The 23,533-nt window shown below is 38.7% G+C and overlaps 1 protein-coding gene and 1 long non-coding RNA gene across 3 annotated transcripts in view; one reads left to right on the top strand and one right to left on the bottom strand.

Annotated features, from left to right (window-relative positions):
- LOC128618716 (dedicator of cytokinesis protein 2) overlaps positions 1-23,533 on the top strand; it is a 131,755-nt gene that overhangs the window by 5,519 nt on the left and 102,703 nt on the right. For both annotated transcript variants that reach the window (XM_053642516.1, XM_053642515.1), the window contains exons 2-21: positions 208-291; positions 1,396-1,436; positions 1,554-1,609; positions 1,854-1,950; positions 2,134-2,282; positions 5,044-5,179; positions 5,420-5,577; positions 5,923-6,004; positions 6,188-6,320; positions 7,969-8,044; positions 8,266-8,342; positions 9,489-9,739; positions 10,930-11,028; positions 12,185-12,257; positions 12,983-13,086; positions 16,161-16,347; positions 17,824-17,921; positions 18,036-18,125; positions 18,316-18,416; positions 21,055-21,189. In XM_053642516.1, the coding sequence (XP_053498491.1) occupies positions 208-291; positions 1,396-1,436; positions 1,554-1,609; positions 1,854-1,950; positions 2,134-2,282; positions 5,044-5,179; positions 5,420-5,577; positions 5,923-6,004; positions 6,188-6,320; positions 7,969-8,044; positions 8,266-8,342; positions 9,489-9,739; positions 10,930-11,028; positions 12,185-12,257; positions 12,983-13,086; positions 16,161-16,347; positions 17,824-17,921; positions 18,036-18,125; positions 18,316-18,416; positions 21,055-21,189 (2,227 nt within the window). The remainder of the gene's footprint in view (positions 1-207; positions 292-1,395; positions 1,437-1,553; positions 1,610-1,853; positions 1,951-2,133; positions 2,283-5,043; positions 5,180-5,419; positions 5,578-5,922; positions 6,005-6,187; positions 6,321-7,968; positions 8,045-8,265; positions 8,343-9,488; positions 9,740-10,929; positions 11,029-12,184; positions 12,258-12,982; positions 13,087-16,160; positions 16,348-17,823; positions 17,922-18,035; positions 18,126-18,315; positions 18,417-21,054; positions 21,190-23,533) is intronic.
- The window catches only part of LOC128618717 (uncharacterized), an 81,443-nt gene continuing 74,126 nt past the window's right edge, over positions 16,217-23,533 (bottom strand). The window contains exon 3 of the long non-coding RNA XR_008387779.1: positions 16,217-16,359. This is a non-coding gene — a long non-coding RNA (uncharacterized LOC128618717). The remainder of the gene's footprint in view (positions 16,360-23,533) is intronic.

Below are 23,533 nucleotides of genomic sequence, written 5' to 3'. Positions count from 1 at the left end.
ACTTTTTATTACTATAGTGTAAGATAAGACGCTATATGCAATTTATCAGGAGACGGCTAACATTATTTCTATCTGTAGTGACTTCTCTTAAGGGCTGTGGTTGTAGGTTTGTATTTGTAGCTTAAAGAGGCAGCTTTCTCTGAGAGACTAATTCACTTTCATATATTTAATTCACTTTCATGCTCTCTTTCTCTTTTTCTTTTTTAGTTAAGTGGAATTTTGCAGCAAAAACAGAGAAGCAGCTATCTCTTGCTGTGGGTGAAACAGTGCACATACAGCAGACATGTGAAGGTAGGATTGTGAGGGCCCACCACATATAAAGTCTGCTAAAATTGCCCTTTTTTTTTTATATGACAGCAGTTTCTCAGTTTCATATACTTTATATTTTATAAGGCTTCAGTTAGGATTTTGTTGGGTAAAGCTGTAAAATTGCAATCCACAATAACTAGGTCTGAGAGAAAAATGGGATTTAATCTGGGGATGCATTGCTCCAGGCTTTTCTGTTTTAAACACTGGTTGGGACCTGCATGTTTAGCATCATGAACCCATCCACTAACACCCCAAAAGAGGCTAAACATCTGACATTTTAAGGTTTTCATGCTAAATGAGCCATTACTATGAAACAGAGCAGCAAAGTGGCAGTATTAGTATTAGTATTAGTAGTAAATGAGTTGGATGGTTCCTTTTTCTCAAAAGTACATAAAGAACTAGATTCACAATAACTGTCCCAATATGTCTTTTATAGGTATAATAAAAAAAAACATATGGAGGAAAACTCGATAATAATTTTTCATATAGTAGATCACTGTGTAGAGACTAACCAAGGACAAATGAATAAAGCTACATGAACTCTGAAGTTACTCTTATTAACTACTAATAAGGTACATGCATAATAATAATCTAATGATTGTGGTAGTGCAGTATTAACTAACCATTAGCAACTTTCAAAATGGGCTCCTGGGATCCCCAAGGGTCTGTGAAGGATATCTATGGGGTCTCTGATTAAAAAAAAAAAAAAATTGATACAGTACAGGAACACACAGCACACATTATATTTATTATTGAGCTCCTATAGTTATTAGCCTATTTGATTGGTTACTTGAAGTAAATAGGTTTAATCCAAATCTTAGTACAGTAACTCAATAACAAGTAGTTCTTTAAATAATAGTAAGTTGGACCTTATGTATTTGTTGATGGAAATTTCAGGTATAAAAAGCATCACGGGTCCTACAAATAGCTAACATACTTTTGTACAGTTTCCAATATTGAGCCTAATATTTACATTTTTGGATTATGTTGAATTAACTGTTATAAAGCTTCATGAAATACTTTTTAGATAGATTAAAAAAAAAATCCTATTTGTGGTTTTTCAATAAAAAGCTGGTGTTGTTTCAGGTTGGTATATGGGATATCTTGCCCGGAACAAAGAGAAGAAAGTAAGTGGATATTAAGTTCCTCTAGAATTTTAATAAATCATATCCTGCATCTGTTTCTCTATTTTTCCCAACATGTCTAACTTAAACCCTGTGTCATGTGATTTTACTGTACTACAGGGTGCCTTTCCAGCAAGCTTCATTGAGCTGAAGGAAGTTATCATTGAAAAAAGGGGGTGAGTGACTTTTTATTTTTATTCATTAGTCAGCACTTCATTATAAAGTCTGTCTTTCAGTCTCTGAGATCAGAATCAGAATCTTTTACTCACCAAGTACAAGTGTATAAGGAACTCTGTCCACAACAGAGAACACAATTTACACAACATATAATACAGAGTCTGTAATACTAATACAGAATATACAATAATTTACCCAATAAAGAATTGCTTACAGCAAACATTTCTTCTGGTGTTTCTATAGAAATGAAGAGGTCGTGACCTCTGCAGACATGCCCCTGGTGAAGGAAGTTACCACCACACTGAGGGAATGGGGCAGCATCTGGAAGCAGCTATTTGTGGTACTGTGTCTTATGTGTACATGCATCTTACAGGCATGTGTGTTATGTCTGATTTGGTTCTAATATCTAATATTAGGTCTAATATCAGTCTTTTCCGTAGTCCCTCACTCTTTATCACTGATCACATGTAGCTCATATATTTACCTCCTGACTGATATTTACCTCATTTTTAACACTCTGCAGGTCAGTAAGAAGGAGAGTTTTAGCCAGGTGCAGTCACTGATGTGGGATTTGATGGAGTGGCGTTCTCAACTGCTCTCTGGCACGCTGCCCGGAGATGAGTTTAAGGAACTCAAACAGAAAGTCACGTCTAAAATCGACTATGGAAACAAGTACGGTATTCCTTTCATGTGCTCCTGTGTTTCTGTCTGGCTTTCTGTTTAAAGCTCATTCTCAGTGTTCATGTTCAATCTGTGCTGCATTTGATTGTGATTATTCTACAGGTTATAATGAATGCAATGAAATTTACAATAAACAAATTATAGCTTTAATAGTGAATTTTGTTGATGTTAAATCTATTCTGTGCTAAGTAATACAGGCGACGTGGCCTAGCAAAAGACGAGTGCCCTGAACATTGTTTATCAAATTGTAGTATCTATATATTTCTTCCGCCACAAAAACATCATTCTCCCACATATCATAACAATATTGTTATTGCAGAAGGGTTCCAAGATAGATTTTGAAGCGCCTGTAAACTAGAGGCTAGTCTGAAAGCTTCATTAGACATCCCCTGGTGTATAATAAAGGTTTAAATTACAGATTAGTATAACAACATAGAAAGCCTATTGTTTGCTAGCTTGCTAGCAAAGTTGGATAATAGTCTAAGCATGATTGTTGATGTAATGTTACCAAATGTTGCTAGTGAGCTTGGCTTCATATTTGAAATACAATATTGTATATAATAGTTAGCCAAATGTTAGTTATCTTGCTAGTCCTTGGTTTTAATTCCATGTATAATTCTCCTGACATTAGATAGTGTTCTGAGCTAGCTATTCATATACAGTCTCCTGCAAAACTACAGATAACTACACAATTTTTTTTTTGCTATACACCAAAGACATTTGGGTTTGTCATCAAAAGATGGATATGAGACAAGAGTTTAGGATTTCATCTCTTATTTCCTGGTATTTACATCTAGATGTGTTAAACAACATAAAACATAGAACCTTTTGTATCAGACCACCCAATTATTAGACGTGTAAAAGTATATGAATAGAGAAGTAAATTAAAGTAAATAACATTTAATATTTGGTTGCTTTTCCATTGCTTACAATAACTGTACTATATAAAGCCTGCGACTCACTGACATCACCAAATTGTAGGGTTTTTTTTGTCCAGGCTTGTACCTCAGCATCTTTGAATTGTTGTACAGGTGCATCTCAAAAAATTTGAATATCGTGGAAATGTTACTTTTTTCCATAATTTAATTGAATAAGTGGAACTTTCATATATTCTAAGTGAAATATTTCAAGCTTTTTTGTTTTAATCTTGATCATTATGGCTTACAGCTCATGGAAATCAAAAATCCAGAAATCCAAAAATCCAAAAATAATCTCAAAATATTAGAATAAATATATGAAAGTTCCACTTTTTGAATTAAATTATGGAAAAAAATGAACTTTTCCATGATATTCAAATTTTTTGAGATACACCTGTATGTTTCTGGCGTTCCTCCCTTCAGTCTCCTCTTCAGGAGGTCATACTAGGATTTGGTTATACAAACTACTTAGATTGTAAATCTAACCCTAACACTAGTTATCTTAGTTAATATGCTAAATCAGCATGTCCCAATTCAGTTACACATACCCACTTCCTTATTGTGTAGCAGATGTTGAAAATAGGCATTTGAAAGAAATTATATACCACTTCAAACAAAACCAGTTTCTATAAAATGTTTTATTTGAAGTTGCTTCTTTTTTTGCTTTAAATTTAACTTGCCCTTCTGAGTCAGATACTGATTAGCATGAATTATTATCTGTTCAGATGTCTGTCATCAGGCTGTAGTTGAAACTGAGCTATATGTGGTCTTCTAGCTTGTTTTTGGGTAATCTCCCAGTGGCCATAATGAATTAAGAGTTAGTAATAAGGCTTTTGCAGCAGTATGAGATCTGACTCAACAGAAAGCTGTTCGTGTTTGTGCAGCTCTTTCAATTTCTTACAAGTGATGAGAGTAAGGAGTTGTCTCTGACTGAGCAGATGTATAACTGCGTGTGTGTGTGGGGGTGTGTGTGTGTGTGTGTATGTAAGTGCATAAATGTATGCATGATGCCTCCGTGTGTGAAACCACATTTGTATTATGTGTGTATTACGGGTATAACACAATCTGTATCTGTTTAGTGCTCCACATATTCTTATCTGTATTTGTACTTGCTGAAGTGGGGGTGGCCTAAACATGTTCGCGCGCGCGCGTGTGTGTGTGTGTGTATATATATATATAAATAATATAAATATATATATATACTGTATATATATATATATATATATATATATATATATATATATATATATATATATATATATATATATATAAAACGAACAGTACCACTAGAAATGCCAGTGCTGTCAGCTTGGTGTGTGAATTCTGGCTCTGACAGTTCTACATGACTCAAATTCATAATTGGCTTCAACTACAGATGTGCACATGATTGTTTTTTTAAATTTTTTTTTTTAAATCCAGCTCACAAGAGTTATTATTTTTGTTTGTAGATTTTTTAATGAATTCATTTAGTTCTACTTCCCACAATATAAACAAACTAGTCTAATTAGTCTAACTAAGTCTAATCCTGATCAGGCAGTTACTAAGGCTGAATGAATGAACCTTGCGAATGCATCACACAGCAGCTCATGTTAATGAAGATGGTTTCAAAGCTTGCACCCACCAGCTTCATATCTGAAGCATTAAAGTAAATCCTCCTACTCGTGAATGTGTATGTACCTGTAGATGCATGTGAGACTAAACTAGGTTAAACTAATGATACAGTACTTAGGGTTAGGGTTAACCCTAACCCTAATTATTTTTTGGGCTTATGGGTTAATTTTGCAGATTGTGTGCTCTCTGATCCTCCCCTTATTTTCTCTGTCTCCTCTGTGTAGGATTCTGGAGTTGGATCTGGTAGTGAGGGATGTAAATGGGAATATCTTGGACCCTGACAATGCCAGTGTTATTAGCTTGTTCAGAGCTCATGAGGATGCCACAGTTAAGATCAATGAACGTATCAAAGAAGAGCAGGTTAGAGAGACTTCTCCCAGTCTTTATGTATTACACTAAAGCCATTACTAATTTCTCTATTGAGTTCCAGGCCATATGATAAATGTGGCAGACTTGCTCATGTTAATGAGTTTAAACTGCAGTCACTCAAACAGTATAAAGCCCAATCAGGATTGATTGATGTGGCTGAGTCAGACAATAGTTAGAGAGACACTAATGTAAATGGCTGCACCTTATGCTTGTCCTTATACACTATTACAGTCTAATGTCCAGATGGATCACTCTGGAGTCTCGGCGCGGATCCAGTCCTCTCCCACACACAGCCTCTACGTGTTCGTGCGCAATTTTGTCTGTCGCATTGGAGAAGAATCCGAGCTCTTCATGTCTCTGTATGACCCCATCAAACAAGTGATCATCAGGTGCGCATCTGATTACAACGGCATCTGCTGGTCTTCACAATACCGTCTCATTTACCACAGCTTCATCACTACTATTGTCCTCTTCAGTGTGCATTCACTAACTGTAACTTTTAGACTATCCAAAATGAATAACTTCGTTAAGAAATCTAGATGCTTTTACGAGTATGCATATTGTAGATGGCCCGAGCTTTACACATGCCCACAAACTGTCGCTTTGTAAACTCGTGCTACATGGCTGACATTAACTTCCTTTAGGTATCTGTGGTCTGACTATTGATCTACATTTTTTTTTTTACCACTTATGTTTCTCTCTCTCTCTCTTTCTCTCTCTCACTTTCTCTCTAGTGAGAACTATCTAATAAGGTGGGGGGATAAAGGATTTCCTAAAGATGTAGAAATGCTCAACAACCTGAAGGTGGTCTTTACTGTAAGTCAACACTAGAGGGCAACATCATACCTATTAGATCAAGTGTATCCTAGCATAATATAAAGAACAAAGCAAAAAACCCAAAACATACTCATATTGCCTTCCTGTACACTTTCTGTACATGACCTCTTTACTTTCTTTCTCTCTCTCTCTCTCTCTCTCTCTCTCTCTCTCTCTCTGTAGGATTTAGGGAACAAGGACCTGAACAGAGAGAAGATTTATCTCATATGTCAGATTGTACGTGTTGGCCGTATGGACCTGAAGGAGACTCATAAGAAATGCACACTGGGACTGCGCAGGCCGTTTGGGGTTGCAGGTACTCGGCTGGAGGCAGGATAGAGTTTATATATTGCTTAGGGGTCAGTGAATGCAGAAGGACACAGGATTAGCCAAGAAAACTCAAAAGCTTTTTTTAGGTAGCTTTCTTTGTCATTGTGGCTTTGTGTTGAATTGAATTTAAACAGCTGTTTAACATGTTTCTGTGTTTGGAATGATGTGGACCTCACAGTGTTGGCTTGTGTCTCAGTGTGCTCCTGTATACACTCATGTCCATCTGAATGTCCATGTGATGCCAATAGACATGAACTAGCCCACTAACTTGAGCTAGCTATTTAAAAGACAATGTACAAAACCTCACTATCACCTCTAGTCACTTCCAGTACGTGTATTTTTATAACCCCACCTGTTTTCTTTGTGTATTATCCAATCAGTGTATTTTGTTCACTAACCTCTGAAAAACTCACAAGCTGGTGTTAGCATGCTAGTCAGAATACAATGCCACAATGCTCACTCACTATATAACTCACTATAAGTCGCCCAATATAACTGACTAGCTAAGTTCTCTAGCTAATCTACTTCAAGACAGTACTCCACAACAAAGATAAATCTGACCATTCACAAGCCCTCCACCAAATTAAAGAACAAAGAGATGCCTTACAAATGTCTCTAGTGAACCCTGCACCATTTTAGCACAGATTTCCCAGTAAATGACTTATTCTGGGGCCCAGCGTTTAACTACTCAGTAGACTAGACTAACTAGACTAGTTAGTGACTACTCACTACCGCGTCTTTGGTGAGCGGGCATGTTGTGTGAATGTTTCTGTGGTGTAAGTTTCTCAGCATGTGAGCAATTGCTGAGGCTCTCATATGTTCAAACATGTTTGATGTTCTCAGCAATGAATTGCGTAGTGTGAACCCTTCTGCAACTAGTAGCGAGTACAGTGAACACTCAAATAGTTGCCGAGCTGCAGGAGTGTGGGTACTATGCACCAAAATTAGCTGGCGACTGGGAAATTGTGGCTAAAATTGTGTAGTGTACACTAGGTTATACTTGCTCCGTAAGGCAAAAGCTAAAACTTCACCACGCCTGTCCATTTTTCTCTTCCTCTTATTGAATCCTGTTTTGTTTACTCTTTCTCTTTCTCTTTCTCTCTCTCTCTCTCTCTCTCTCTCTCTGTCTCTCTCTCCCCTGATTGGCTGCCTGGCACTGTGTAGACAGACTTATTTCATGCCTGCTGTTGTGTTGTGGTGAAATTTGATGTATCAGAGCTGGCAAATCACGCATGCGTACAAATTTCCCGCCAATTCTGACCCATCACCCCTGACACAGCACTGACTGTGACTCACTATTACAGGAGTATCAGGGTGACTCACAGCAGCTCTGGAACATCGCATTAAAGTGTTCACTGACTCATGTTTTTTTTTTCTTTTCATTCTTAACAATAATCCTACACATTGTCAAATAAAATAAATAATAAAATTGTATATTGCAAACATCCTATAGATTAACATATGGCGTTCGTTCATATTACGTTATTAATTCTTGTTGTTTTGAAAACTCTGGCTCACTGATCCTGGCGTATAAATGAATATATTTGACATACTTTATCCTTATATAAAGTTTGGCTCTCTGAAGAGTTGCTGTTTGAGTATGAAGCAATCTATCTCTGTCGTCTCCTTCATAGTGATGGACATCAGCGACATCATCAAAGGAAAAACAGAGTGTGATGAAGAAAAGCAGTACTTTATTCCTTTTCAACCGTAAGTTATTGATTCTCTTGTTCCTCTCTCTCGCCTCATTTGAAATTTTCTCATGTCTTAGACTCTTATCGTCCAAGTCGTTTATCTTTCACTCTTCACTGCCTGTCACCTATTTAATCTACCGTCATTTATCTTGAGGAGTGACTAGTTTGGTCGTCTTTTCCTCTGAATGGCCATGTATATGCGTGTGTGTGTGTGTGTGTGTGTGTGTGTGTGCACAGGGTCATGGCTGAGAACGACTTCCTTCACACCCTCCTGACCAAAGTGACCACCTCCAGAGGAGACAGTGGAGGACAGGGTAAGGCTGTGATTCTTGCTTTAAAGTACATGGTGTTAAGTGGTATTATTTCTCTTTGCTACAGGTTTATTACAGCGCTGTGTCCAACATGCAATCCTCCAAACAGCGAAAGAGCATAGGTCTGGATTATAATGATCTACCTTAGGGACTCAAGAGCTGAGGTTTATAGCTTTCATTAACACCAGCTAGTGGAGGGCAGTGTGGGGAGACAGGGAATCCAGAAAACAGAAATAGTACCATGTCAGTGATGTACACTTTATATCGAGTAAAATGAGATTAGTTTTTCCTTGTGGATCTAATACAAGCCATTTGGGAGCAGAAATACGAACCATTCGATTAGGGGCAGGGGTTAGTGGCCATAACTTTTTTTACAACTTCAATTGTTTGGAATTGAACAAAATCACTCTTGCTTGTTTCACCATCTGCTTGTAAATGAGGTCCTGCACACAATTCTTCACATAAAGGTATGTTCTGTGGTTGTTTAAAAGAACAATTTGGAAACTTTCTACTTACTAGAAATGTAGTCGATCAACCAAGTTTGATGTTTGATGTCTTACATTTGCCTTTTTATTTACGCAGTGAGCTACAGTACATGACCAATGTTGCATACAAGTAGTGGATGTCGACTGTATCTCACCCAAAACCTTTATTGTAAATATCAGCCTCAAAACAAATCCAGTTAATCAGCAATGTCACACAGTATTATTTACTGAAATTTAGAAAAATTAACAAAACTTCACTGTTTAGCTAAACACTGCATAAGGTTAACCGGCAGCCATCTTGTACAGTCATAAAGATTTTTTATGTACAAATGAGTGATTCCATAATTAGGAAGCTTAACTATGCTATTTAAAGGAAGTACTGTATGAAAAGATGGGTGAAATAGACTTCCAGTACTTGTTACATCAGCCTCATAGCTGTAGTGAAAAACTAAAAAAAGCAAATATTGAACACCAAGCTCGTTTAGTAAATTCAGGGGAGTAGAAAATTGGGTAAATTCGATTTTTCACCTAATAATTTCTTGAAAATTAAATATCCAAGCTAGTTGTAGAAGAGTGCTCTACCGTTATGTTGTTTTCAAACTACTTATTTTCATATTTTGCACCTATTCAATGAATTTTTGTTGACCTGATGCTTGTCCCACAGGCCTGTGGGTGACGATGAAGGCTCTGGTTGGTGATATCGTTCAGATCCGTAAGGAATATCCCCACCTTGTTGACCGGAGCACTGTTGTGGCCCGCAAGCTGGGCTTTCCAGAGATCATCATGCCAGGAGACATCCGCAATGATATCTACCTCACCCTGCACTCAGGAGACTTCGACAAGTACAACAAAACTACACAGAAGAACGTAGAGGTCATCATGCTTGTGTGTGATGAGGAAGGCAAGGTCGTGCCGGTGAGTGGGTTCCACCTTTGACCTCTGACCTAAGGTCAAATAACCAGGCTGTGCCAGTAATTTTACTTAAACTTTTATTGACTTATCTGATGCACTGAAAACCTGTTGATGATCTTTTTCTATGGCTCAGGACAGAGCTGTCTATGATGATTAGTGCAAATCTCCTCATCGCCTATCTAATATAACCAGCTTTTAGATGTGTGCTGGGTTTGAAATGAAGCCTGCAAAATACAGTGCTATGAAAAAGTATTTGATATAAAAATATCTTTTTCATTTGTTTTTGTGTATCTCATACTAAATAGTTTTAGATCTTCAAATGAAATACAACATAAAACAGAGGCAACCTGAGTAAACACACAATACGGTTATTTATTTATATTGAAGCAAAAAAAAAAAAAAGGTTATCCAACACCTATCACCAATGTGAAAAACTAATTGCCCCCTTAAACTTAAAATCTGGCTCTGCCACCTTTAGCAAAAATAACTGCAACCAAACGTTTCCGATAACTGGAGATCAGTCTTTCACTTACTTCTAAGACTTGGACTTATTCCTATGCTTTGGATCAGTGTCTTGCTGCATAATTTGGTGGGCAAACAAAGGTTATGTGTGTTATACTGTATAATTTGGATTTGTAGTGTGACATGTGCATTGTTACCTATATGGTTCAGCTATACAAAAAAAGGTATTTGAGTGACAGCATGCAAGAACTGTATAGAATGCTAAATAGAAAACAAGGCTAATCTGCACACACTCATTTGCACAGTGTTTTTTCATACTTATTGCTCTAATGAATTGTTGTTTTATCCAACAGCACAGTGTAATAAACTGATATGTATTAATGCATGCATTTATTGATTCAGTTGCATTTGATACATTTAAGATTTACTGTAGATACATTTTGAGTAGTGATGTTTAGCAATGTAAGTGTAAATAATAACTAAACGGCTTCTAAATGTGGAAAATGACTAGCCAGAGAAAATGACTAGTCAGAGAGACTGATATGCATCAGAGTTAGTTTCACAGATTGTACATCATCTGGTAACTGTATGAGCACACACATACACAGTGCATTTAAAAATCAGTGTAGTTACATGTTGGATCTTAGAGATTCAACGTATCTAATTTATCAAGAAAGACCGAGTTCCTTCCTAGTTTGGTAAACTGATTTTTACACTTTTTATTTCTCCAGAATGCTATCTGTTTAGGAGCAGGAGATAAACCAGTACATGAATACAGATCCGTCATCTACTACCAGATTAAACAACCACGCTGGATGGAAACTTTTAAGGTTGGACTTTTCTACATCACTGTGCAAAACAATAAAATAAAATAAAAAAAATACTGTTTTACAGCAAAATAAATAAATAAATAAAATAGCATAGCTGCAAATTTTAATTGCCTTTGTAAAGATGGTAGACGTGGTGGCTGTGGTTCAGGTGGTAGAGTGGGTTGTCCACTAATTTGTAGGGCTGGCGGTTCGATTCCCAGCCCACATGACTCCACATGACTCCAAATGCCGAAGTGTCCTTGGGCAAGACACTGAACCCCAAATTGCTCCCAATAGCAAGTTAGCGCTTGCATGGCAGACCTGCTACCATGGGTGAATGGGTGAATGAGACACAGTGTACAGTGCTTTGGAGAACTGCTCAGGTTAAAAAAGCGCTATATAAGTGCAGACCATTTACCATTTAGATGAATGTTTAATAATAGTGCCAAAGGTGCGTTATAATGGCTACAATGATAAACACAATTAATGTGTTTAATACTGAAATCATAGCTATTTCGTTTCATTATTCAAAATGAAAACATTTTTACGTCATTTTATATTTAAAACAGTCGTACTTTATAAACCTTTATTGCTTACAATGCATGAATTTTAATAAATATAATACTGAACTTTATTCACATTCGCTGAGTGGATCTTTTAAAAGCTAACGCAAATAGATTAGATAATATGTATATTAATAGAAAGCTCAGGTTTTTATGCACTATTAACATGTTAATAAAGTAATTTAAAGTAATTGGCAACTTTAGCCAAGCTGAACAGGTTTCAGCACGAGTAATTATGAGCATGATTAAAAATAGAATTAACTGTGCAGCCCAAGTATCACTTGTAGAAGACCTTCATAGCTAGTTGCACTGAAGTCATTATAAAATTACATCACATACTTTAAAAGTTGTAGTGACAACTTTTAAAGACATGCATGCCACATCTCATTTGGTAAATTCAATTCTCGTTAAAACTAGAGTTTGATAAATGGTGCAGGCAATTTGCAGAGCGTTACTCATCTGTCATTTCAGACAGTCAGAGAGAGAATGAGAAACAAACAGAAAATGGAAAGAGTGGGAGCAAATCAAAAAGGGCCAAAGGCCATATGAAACACATGTGTATACCCGTAGTTAATGGCCCATGTCGGTGAATGAGATGTTTCTGCTTCCTGTAGGTGGCGATCCCTCTGGAGGAAATGCAGAGGATTCACCTGCGCTTCATGTTTCGCCACCGCTCTTCTCAAGAGTGTGAGTGCTAGCTTGCTAGCTTTTCTCTCCTTCTCTCCTCTTCATCACTGCTTTGATTTTAGATCCTGTTTTCCACAATATAAGTCACCAGGACACTTTCACAATACCCTGTTGTGCACAAGTTTCTACTGCAGAAGTTGCTCGCTTGCTTCTTTGCTTCACCATAACAACCTTTGAAAGAGGTTTTACGTATTTTGTTCAGTGTGAAGGAGGCAGTGTGAAGATCTGCTCCATGGCATGTTGTCTATCTACATTCAGCTTAATTCAATTTTATTTGCATAGGCCGTTTATAAATGGACATGGTCACAAAGCAGCTTGACGTAGGTTTGTAGATTTTAGATCCCAAAATGAACAAACCAGAGGTGACAGTGGAAAGGAAAAACTCCCTGAGAGGACATGAGGAAAAAAACACGAGGGGAACCAGACACAAAAGAGATTATAAATCATGACAGTTTAAGAGTAAAGGCAAACATACAGTAAATGTAGGGGTGTACTTACTTTTTCCATGTGACTGATCTGAAAATGGCAATTTTATGTGTTGTGTGATAGAACGTATCACCTTTATTAACAGGCACTGTTTCAAAGAGGATCAAATGTTTGCTTGTCAAAATACGTCAAAAAGCCAACTATTTCCATGTGGTGTACTTATTTTCTTTTCACACGACTGTATATACTGTGGTATGTCGGTAACATGCACCTTTCTTACATTGCCTCTTTCTCTGTAGCAAAGGACAAGAGTGAGAAGAACTTTGCCATGGCATTTGTGCGTCTGATGAAAGAGGACGGTACAGTGATGAGGGATGGACCACATGACCTGGTGGTGTTTAAGGTCAGACACACATATGCACACACACTCATGGAGCTTGTCACTTTCAGTAGTGTATCCTCACTCATAGGGCAGCACGTCAGAAGATTTTTGCAGTATTGCAGTATTTTACCCATCAGATATGCAGGATGGGTTGAGTCCTGGATGTGCCTAAGGACATAAGGATATGGTCAGAGCCATATCTCCCTGCAGTTCTCACCTGGTGTCTCACTGAAGCTAAGCAGGGTTGAGCCTGGATGGGAGACCTCCTGGGAAAAACAAAGCTTGCTGCTGGAAGTGGTGTTTAGTGAGGCCAGCAGGGGGTGCTCACCCTGTTGCGGGCACACTATAATGTAAAAACAGCACTCGATGAGACGTTAAACTGAGGTCCTGACTCCCTGTGGTCATTAAAAATCCCAGGACACTTCTGGTAAAGACTAGGGGTATAACCCCGGTGTCCTGGTGAAATTCTCCTATTGGCCCTTCTCTATCATGGCCCCCTAATAATCTACATTACCTCTCCTCTCCACTAATAGCTGGCGTTCTGTGTACTATGGCTGCTGTTGCATCATTCAGGTGGATGCTACTAGTGGCGGTTGAGGAGATTCCCCCCATCCCCCCTCTTTGAGTGTCTAGAAAAGCGCTATATAAATTTAACTGTAACTGCAGCATTCTGGATGTAACCATCTCTTCATGTTGATTACGATTCAGGTTTTAACTGGAGATAAACAGTCATCTCAGTATGTAACGTTTGCTTTAGATAGGAAAGTGGGTTCTCTTGAGAGAGAGGAATAAAAGTGAAATATTTTCCACTAGCATACAGTTTGTGGGTGGAGGGGATGGCTAATTTTTTCAGCATTGCACCAAGCAATTGCAGCAAGGCAGAAGTTCAGAGTGTTTCCTGCTTAATAATAATCAGCTTCTCCAAAGTCTAGTAGGGCTGCAACTAAATGATTATTTTCATAATCGATTAGTTGGCCGATTAATCAATTAATCGGATGGGGGGCAAACTTTCAGTACCATTTTTTTTCGTATATTTAAACTAAAATCCACAAACTGAGTGTTACAAATATAAACTTCAGACTAAAACTTTACACAACTTTTTGTCCAATTATATAAGACTGAAAAGACCCCAATACACACAGACACACACCAGAATATATATTATTCATTTAGGACTGTACTTTAATTCAGTGCTTTTTGTGCATCCATAAAAAGTAATGCATATTAAATCCACTCCGCGGTGTTTAATATAAAATGCTCTGCTGCCTTAGAGGACTTGGAGGTCACACACTTTCTTCCTCAGTCACTTGGTGATTTCATCTCCGTCTGATATAAAAGGAATAAAAGGTAACTCTGACAGAAAGTAAACTGAAGCAAGTCATTGTCATTGACTCTGGGTATCTGGTAAAGCTAGCGTGTGTATGACGTCATGCGCCATCGACTAGGAAGCGGCTTATACTTCCGGTTACTAAAAACCCGCTAGTGTTCCTTTTGAGACGATATTACCTTTCTAAAATTCATACACTAGATAGAGTACGAAGTGCATAGTGTAAGTATATAGTACGTTATTTGGGACACAACTTTAGTATTTACTCTCCGAAGCGTGTTTTCGGGAACAGAAGTAACGTGATGAGTAAACGCACCCCGTGCCGCGCACAGTCAACTAATCGATAATGAGATTCGTTGACAACGATTTTCATAATCGATTTTATCGAATTTATCGATTAGTTGTTGCAGCTCTAGTGAAAAGAAACCGTAGTCCCATCCACTTCTTTTCTACTGGCTGACAAGACCGAGGTTCATGAATTCACAGGTCAGATTTCACTTACAGTATATAAAGTTGTCCCGAAACGAAAGTAAATGCTACCAGAAACGAATCACATTTTTCACATCCTGTATTCTTTCCCTTTCAGTGAATTGCCTTTGTAGTTTTCAGATGTCTCTCATATTACCAGACCAATGGGTCAAGAATGATAAATGCTACAGCTAAACCAGAGACTTTAGCACCTCTGTGAGATGGCTGTCTTTGAATGTTAGAAGAGACCTTCCTTTATTTATTAAAGCCTTTCTTCATAATGTTACTTGGATATATCTCCTTTCAGTTAGATTCAGTAACTCATGCATGATATACCTAAGGTTTATTCTGACTGGGGAAAGACAACCTTTAGGACACAGCACTCTGCACATTTGGAGTAAACATCAGAGCAGTTTTAAACTGGACATCTATTTTAACCGACGTTTTTATTCATAGAAACGCTTATAAAAAGCAGAGTCATCGTGCCCTAAGACCTGTGCTCCTTGTGTCCATGCTCAATTTAATCATCTATTGTATGGTTTATGTGCCAAATAAATATCAAGACTGATTAATGAAAGATACATATAAATCGATTAATTCATTCTCAGTAACTACTTTATCCTGGTCAGGTGGAAATACCTCCTCGATGGGACACAGTCCATCGCAGGACACTATTCACTAAGGGCAATTTAGCATACCATAGACAGCTACTGACATGTTTTTGGTAAGAAACCGGAGAACACAGAGAGCGCATGCGATACTTCATAGTAACCTTAGCTCAGGATCAAACCACAGACCCTGGAGCTGTGAGTGTATCAATAACAGCATGTGTTTAGATTGTTCCTAGTAAATACCACAGTGAGTTTTGTGTAACAGACTGCTGTTTAGTCCAGATCTTAATGGAAATTTCCAATTAGTGCGTTTAGCGGTTATAGAGGGTGCTTATGAGAGCACTTTGAATCCCCACATGAGAACTGCAAGTTTTTCTACCACCCAAGCAGGAGCCACACCTGATTCCACTTGACATAAATGATCATCAGATGCGGCTCTTGCTTGGATAAAATGAAAACGTGATGCCACCCCGGTCCCTTTGTAGATAAGATGGGACCTACAGCTTTACAGACCCTGGGGACATCTGGGAAACCAGGCAGTAGAAGAGGAGAGCACTTAGTATTCTTCTTCAAGCATGCTGAGCTATAAAGCTGTGATGTTAGACTTTATACTGTACAAACAGGACATGTGTGAATGATTTGTGTGTACTTGCCAGGTGTGTTTATATGCATGTGTTCTCTCTCTTCAGGGTGATAGCAAGCGCATGGAGGATGTGAGCTCATACCTGTCTTTACCCTCTGAGCGCACACACACTGACACCCACAAAGGGTCGACGCTGATGAGGAATAACAGCACTGCGGGAAGCCTGTCGGTCAGCTCACGAGACAGCTTCACCATCTCCACCCTTGTCTGCTCCACCAAACTCACTCAGAACGGTGTGTGTCTGTCTGTGTGAGTGTGTGTGAGTGAGAGAGAGAGAGAGAGATAGAGAGAGAGCAAGCGAGCGAGGGGAAGTGTCAGAGGAGCAAATGCAGTCTTTGTCTCAATGTGAAATGTGCACTAAATCTATAATTTGTCTAGTGCATTGGTCTGCACAATGCTTTTACAACATGCATGTCCTCAACCTTGTCCGAGTTTGGCAGGCTCAGGGCTTTTATCATTAATTAATATTACCCTTTATGGTTTGATATAATGTCATAAATTTAATGTTCATAGTGGTCCTACTAAGTGCATTTGCCAGGCAAATTTTTATACTCCATTGTTCATTAGTAACGTGTATATAAAACACAACAACAGTAACAACAACAACAACAACAACCTTATTAGCATTTACTTTGGAACATCTGACTCATCTTGGGCTTATTAGCTGGAGGACTAACCTGTTTCAGACCAGACTTCTTACTGACATCAAGCCTGCTACCACTGACTTAAATTTGAATGTGCTGTTGAATGTGAGTTTCTTAAAAAAACCATTCTTTGTCTTTGTCATGGTCAACATCAGTGTGTTGTTGATGCATAGTATTAATTTCAGTTTGCTAACCAGCTAGCTTATTGCTAACCCACGATATTATGTCATTAAAACTAGCAGCAAGCTGAATAATGCTAGGCTATCTATTATATTGTATACTTAGAACCAGCAACTATAATTGTTAACAAAGCTATGCAATATTAGATGAAATTAATCATTAAAAAATTCCGGGCCGTTGGAATTTTAACAGGTTAATGGAGATGAAATTAGCAATTATATCCAGAAGTAAAATTGAACTAAAATGCTAGCTAATAGGTACATTTTTATAGTTTGTCATTGAAACTAGTAGCCAATTCTAATAGCAAGCTGGCTACCATATCTGACCACATCATGACTATTGCATTTAATATACTGCACATTCCATGCAGAAACAGCATCATCTGGTTGTGTGTGTGTGTGTGTGTGTGTGTGTGTGATTGTGCCCTGTGATGGGTTGGCATCCCGTCCAGGGTGTCCCCTGCCTTGTGCCCCAAGTTCCCTGGGATAAGCTCCAGGCTCCCTGCGACCCTGTGTAGGATAAGCGGTACCGAAAATGGACTGGTGGATGAATGATTAACATATGTATGCATGATCAAAATGACTGCATGATCATACATGAGCACCAGTGACTTAGAGTTCCTGAACACACACACACACACACACACACACACACGTTTAATAACAGCTGTTCTTGAGCAGAATCAGTTAATCACATTAACGAATCTCCAGAAAGCATCAATCATGCCTCCCTGCTGCAACAAGGCCCTTTAGGAAATATGCACATTTATAATAGTGTCATCTGGAACAAATTTTTATTGTGCAGATGTAATTGTAGGGAAAAAGAGTTGATTAGATCTGAACAAATGAACAGACAGTAAGTGTGTGCTTCCTTTGTGCTTGGCAGTGGGTTTGTTGGGTCTGCTCAAATGGAGGACTCGGCCTGAGCTGCTCAAAGAAAATCTACAGGAGCTCAAACTCATCGATGGCGAGGAAGTCGTCAAGGTGTGTGTTAAGTGTGTTATGTGTTCAGGTATGGTTTGTGTGTGTGTCGTTAAGTTGACCTCTATATACTTTATATGGGTGTGTGTGTGTGTGTGTGTGTGTGTGTGTGAGCAGTTTCTGCAGGACACACTTGACGCTCTGTTTAACATCATGATGGAGCACTCTCAGACTGATGACTATGACATACTGGTATTCGATGCACTGGTGAGGAAAACGAGGAAAACATCATACTCACACTCACTCTCACAAACGCACACACACCCACACACACCTCAGACCATATTAATTGTTTCTGCTTCTCTTCCCATATATCTTTTGACAGCTTGACATGTCTACCCACAACTCTGTAATTTTGTCCTCTCTCTCTCTCTCTCTCTCTCTCTTCACCTGTCAGATCTACATCATAGGTTTGATTGCAGACAGAAAGTTTCAGCATTTTAACACGGTGCTGGAGGCTTACATTAAACAGCACTTCAGTGCCACGCTGGCCTACAAGTAAGTTAAAAAAACAGACATGAATGACACACGCGCACACACACACACACACGTACGCACACAGAAACACACACGTACGCACGCACGCACACACACAAACATACACACACACACAATGACTGGATGCTGATCTTATAAATTTTGAGCATGCTAGTATAAGCACTCCATTCACCTTCAGCATGTCTGCTCTAATGCCTGTAAAATGCCCTTTTCTTTTTTACTGCTTTTATTGTGATTATATAAAGCTTGCTATTCTGTAGTAAGGCATAGATTTTTGTGATTTAATGTGAGAGATATATTTTGAATGTGAGATTGATTGGGTCAGCAGCAGCGGTGGTACAGTCACTGTACAAGTCTGTGGTGGAAACAGGAGCTCAGTTTGTGGATGAAGTTCTCTGTTTCGTCATCAATCCATCAGTCTACCTCCCTATTCTCATCCGATATCATGATCTGTGACTAGTTGCATGGAAATGAAGTTTTTCTACAGGATTGCTGGGCTTTCTCTCCATGATAGTATGAGGAGCTTGCCAATTAGGGTGGTAGAGTAGCTCCTTCAAATCGAGCGAAGCCAGTCGAATTGGTTCAGGTAACTTGTAAGGATTCCCTTTGCCTAGAGATTCTTAGGGGGTGTTCACACTGGCAGTTTAGTCCAAAACAGAGCACGGTTTCCATGGAAAATTGGTAATGTACTGGAACTGGGCCGCTATTCCCATGAATGTGAATGCGACTCATACTCGGGTCCACACATTTTCAGGAAGTAAGGTAACCTGCGCATGTTTTTTAACCGATGACGACATCATTAGTTTCCACAACACTCATGTACCATGAGTGGCAGCGGAATGTTGTGGGACAGAGAACAGGTCGAGTCGCGTTGTGTTCTCCATGCATGTTTGTGATGATGTTCAATGGGGTTTGATAGAACCAGGTGTGTCTGCAACTGGACCAATGCTGCAGAGGGCGCCGGGAACAATCACACTTGGATTCGGACGCAGAAAACGTGCTCAGTGTGAAAACCACCTTAATCTCAGGATCGTGGGTTTGAGCCCCAAGATGGGCACCAAACCGAACCACAGAGTTTTCAGAGTGTGTGGGTTTATTTAGTGTGGTTGTTCTCAACCGGGAGGGGGGGTTTGGGGTGCGGAGAGATCAGAAGGCAGGCACAATATGTTTTCAAGAGAAAAACACAGACATTGCATCATTTGGGTATTCTATGTATTTTATTGCTTTTCAAATAGATTGTGTATAACTGAAAAACCCCGCGTTCCCTCTCACTCTGTATTTTCTTTTTGTTGGGGAGAGGCAGAGCTTAGCTGTCTTTTATCTAGCTGTCAGTGCAGACCAGTGTAGCCAACTTAGCGAATTTTCAGAATCCTTTAGCGACTTTTTTTTATCTATCTATCAAAAACAGATTATAGATTAGGTGTGTGTATATATATCTGTGTGTATGTATATGTGTGTGTGTGTGTGTGTGTGTGTGTATATATATATATATATATATATATATATATATATATATATATATATATATATATATATATATATATATATATATATATACACACACACACATGCATGCCACATGATAGAGGCGGCTTGGGGGGCTTTAGTTACAAAAGGTTGAGTACCTCTGACTTACTGCATCTAATGTTTATAATTGAATTTATTGTTTTGGTATAATTTTTATGCTAATGGAACAGAGTGTGTAAATCATTGTTTTTAATCAAATATTATTATGCTCTGGGGGCACGTTTTCCTCGCACCACCGGAGTTGGAGGTTTGAATCCCGACTCTGCCCTGTGCGCATGGAGCTTGCATGTTCTCCCTGTGCTTTGTAGGTTTCCTCCTCCTATACATCTTGAAGTACTTGTGTCAAATTCTTGGGAGGGACTGTTCCCCAGTAGAGATCAAACTCTAGAAACATCCCTGATCCAAACACACTGCAGGTTATACCAGACACAGTGTGTGTTTTATATTCCTTGCTTGGAGTGGACAGCCGATGAGCGATGTCCCAGTGCCAGCACACCTTCACCACTTTTAGACTCAAATACCACTGAGGAATGGCAATGAACTCATCCAAACGTGGCTATCACAACACAGCCACAACTGAATCATCATAAGCCCGTATCTCAGGCATAATATAAAACTGAAAATACAGTTGGGAAAATAAGTACTATTGGCCCCAAATTCAAATGTCACATAAGTATTAAAGGAGGCGAGTTTCATTTCCCAAATTCCAAATGCCATGAAAAACATTAAATGATGTGGCGGGTTGCGGTTGGCCAACTCTGAAGTCAAAGCTCTTTATTGCAATGCGCACAGAAGTGCAATCTTACTTGCAGGTTGTTTCCCCGAGACAGAAAATAAAGACTCAACATAGAAAGTAAATGAACACCTTCTGACCAGTTGGATTAGGGAATTGAACAGTGCTGTGGTATAAACTTCTTTATCAAACCAGTGGGCAGCCCCAGTGTTAATAAAGATATGCACAAATCTGAACAGAAATGGAAGAATTAAACTCTTGATTAATTGATGAATACACATGCTTTTTACACGTACAGTAAGGCTGTCACTTGTAAAATGAAACAGATGTCTGTGTTAAAGATGTTTTGTGTTCTCTTTCTCTCCTTCCCTGCTGCAGGAAGTTGATGTCGGTGTTGAAGACGTATTTGGACGTGTCTAGTCGTGGAGAGGCCTGCGAGCCCATTCTCCGCACACTGAAAGCTCTCGAGTACATCTTCAAATTCATCGTCCGCTCCCGCATGCTCTACTCCCAGTGAGTGTGTGTGTGTGTCTGTGTGTGTGTGTGTCTGTCTGTGTCTCTGTCTGTGTCTCTGTGTGTGTGTGTGTGTGTGTGTGTGTGTCTCTGTGTGTGTGTGTGTGTGTGTCTCTGTGTGTATGTGTGTGTCTCTGTGTGTCTCTGTGTGTGTCTCTGTGTGTGTCTCTGTGTGTCTCTGTGTGTCTCTGTGTGTCTCTGTGTGTGTCTCTGTGTGTGTCTCTGTGTGTGTGTCTGTGTGTGTGTCTGTTATCAATGCCTTGCATTTGTTTATGTGCACCATTACATTCAGATTGAATAAATGGGCTCATTTATTCTGTTATTTATCACCAAAATACTTTATTAAACAATAACTCAGGAGGCACTTAAATCTTCTGTAGGCATTCTGGGAAATTGAGTATATTGTAATAGGTAGGTTTTTAATAGTGCTGTGGTGTGTGATGTCAATGTTGTGTTACTATTTGTGTGTGTGAGTGTGTGTGTGTCTGTGTTTGTGCATGTGTATGCAAGTGTTTAGAGTTTGTCTCTGCTTTTTGCTTAAATGCTTTTGTGTGTGTGTGCGTGTGTATGTGTGTGCGCAAGTATTTAGAATTAGTCTTTGCTTTTCATGTGTGATAGACTGCAGTGACAAAAGCCAGAAGAGAAGAGATGGATTCGTTGTGGGGCTCGGTTTGCACAACAGCATATGAGAACTAGAAAGACTATTAATTAGAGAGTGAAATGTGATATAAAGAGATTACTGGGAAGGAATCCAAGAGCACCACAGTGCTTTACCCCTCCATTTCTCTTCTTCTCTATCAGTAATTCTGAGTGTCTCTGAATGGTGCTCTTGATTTTTACAGGAAAGTCCAGGTTCTTATTGAAAAGCTGGACTTATGAGATGTAGTCTATAGGTTTGAGTGCACTGCTAATGTAAATTAGTTCTCTAGCCTGATTTATTTTGGTATATTCCCAATAATTTCCTCTCATTGTAAAAATGCGCATAATGCAATCAAAGGGTGCATATATCAACCAGCACCTTTGGCTTAATTGCTAACTAGAAGTTGTAATTTCAGAAAAGTCATTTCAGGAAATAAATAATTATCTATAACAACTCACATGAAGTGATCTTTTCCTATCATGGAAAAAAAGTAAAGCTGGCTGTTCACCTTAAATGAAAAAGTTTTTTTTAAGCAAGAAAGATGCAATTAGTGTGTGTGTGTGTGCGCGCAAGTCTGCAATTAGGCTAAATATCACATACTTGTATACAGTGTGGCAGTATGATTCCTGATTCACTTGATTTGAGGGAACATATGACTTCGTTGACCAGTTCTAATCACTTTTTCTCATTTATTCCAAAATAAACCAGGGTGACAGCAATGCTGCCCCATAGTTCCAAGGTCTCTGGGCAGTGGTAGCTCACTGGATAAGACATTGGACTGATCGGAATTTCATGAGTTCAAATGCCAGCACTGCCAAGCTGCTACTGTTGGGCCCTTGAGCAAAAACCTTAACCCTCAACTGCTCAGTAAAATAAATAAATAAATAAATAAAAAAATGGATAAGGGCATCTGCCAGATGCTGTAAATATAAATCTAATCTGCCAAATGTCATAAATGACCCGGAGCTTGCGTTCCAGTCTGTATGGTGCATTTCAATTTATCCCCGTGTCCAAGTGTGTATCATTTGAGTTTTCCGTTTTCCTCTTATTGTCCTGAAACATGCCACTAGGTAGCTTGCTATTGTAAATTATACCGGTGTGTGCATGGTGCCTTGTAATGGACTGGCATCCCATCCAGGGTGTATTTTCACCTTCTGGCCAGCGTTACAGGGTTGACTTCAGATCCACTGTGACCCTGACAAGAATCATCTAATCATGAGAAAATCAGCTTTGTAGTTTGCTCATTTTAAACCCATCCCACTGTTATACTGTGTTTCGGTTTGCCACACAGATTAGTTTATTTGCCTTGGCATTTATCTAGCTCGTACTATTGCTGATGTTTCTTTGTTTTTCAGCTTTAGAATGACACCCGAACTAATTCCAAAGCACCATCTCACATCAGCTACTCGAATATGCATATCCCGATAAATGTCACCAGCTACTTTAAAACAAACAGGAGGCTTATTTCATGTGAATAGATTTTTATTGAACCTTTAAACTTCTTGGATCCATGAGAGGGTCTGGACTACCCAGCATTATAATTTGATTTACATTGCAAATTATAGCATGATATACTATATAACAATTGTATAATAACGATGATGACAGTACTGAAGTTTCAATAAAAATGTTTTTATTTGTAAAAAGTAAAATATTTTCAGTCAAAAACAAGTATTAAGTGCTAATATAGTGATCAGACATAAC

This window comes from Ictalurus furcatus, chromosome 14, assembly GCF_023375685.1.
Source record: "Ictalurus furcatus strain D&B chromosome 14, Billie_1.0, whole genome shotgun sequence".
In the NCBI taxonomy this organism is placed as follows: Eukaryota; Metazoa; Chordata; class Actinopteri; order Siluriformes; family Ictaluridae; genus Ictalurus; species Ictalurus furcatus.
The sequence above is the reverse complement of the archived record's forward strand: the minus strand, read 5'-3'. Positions and strand labels throughout refer to the sequence as shown.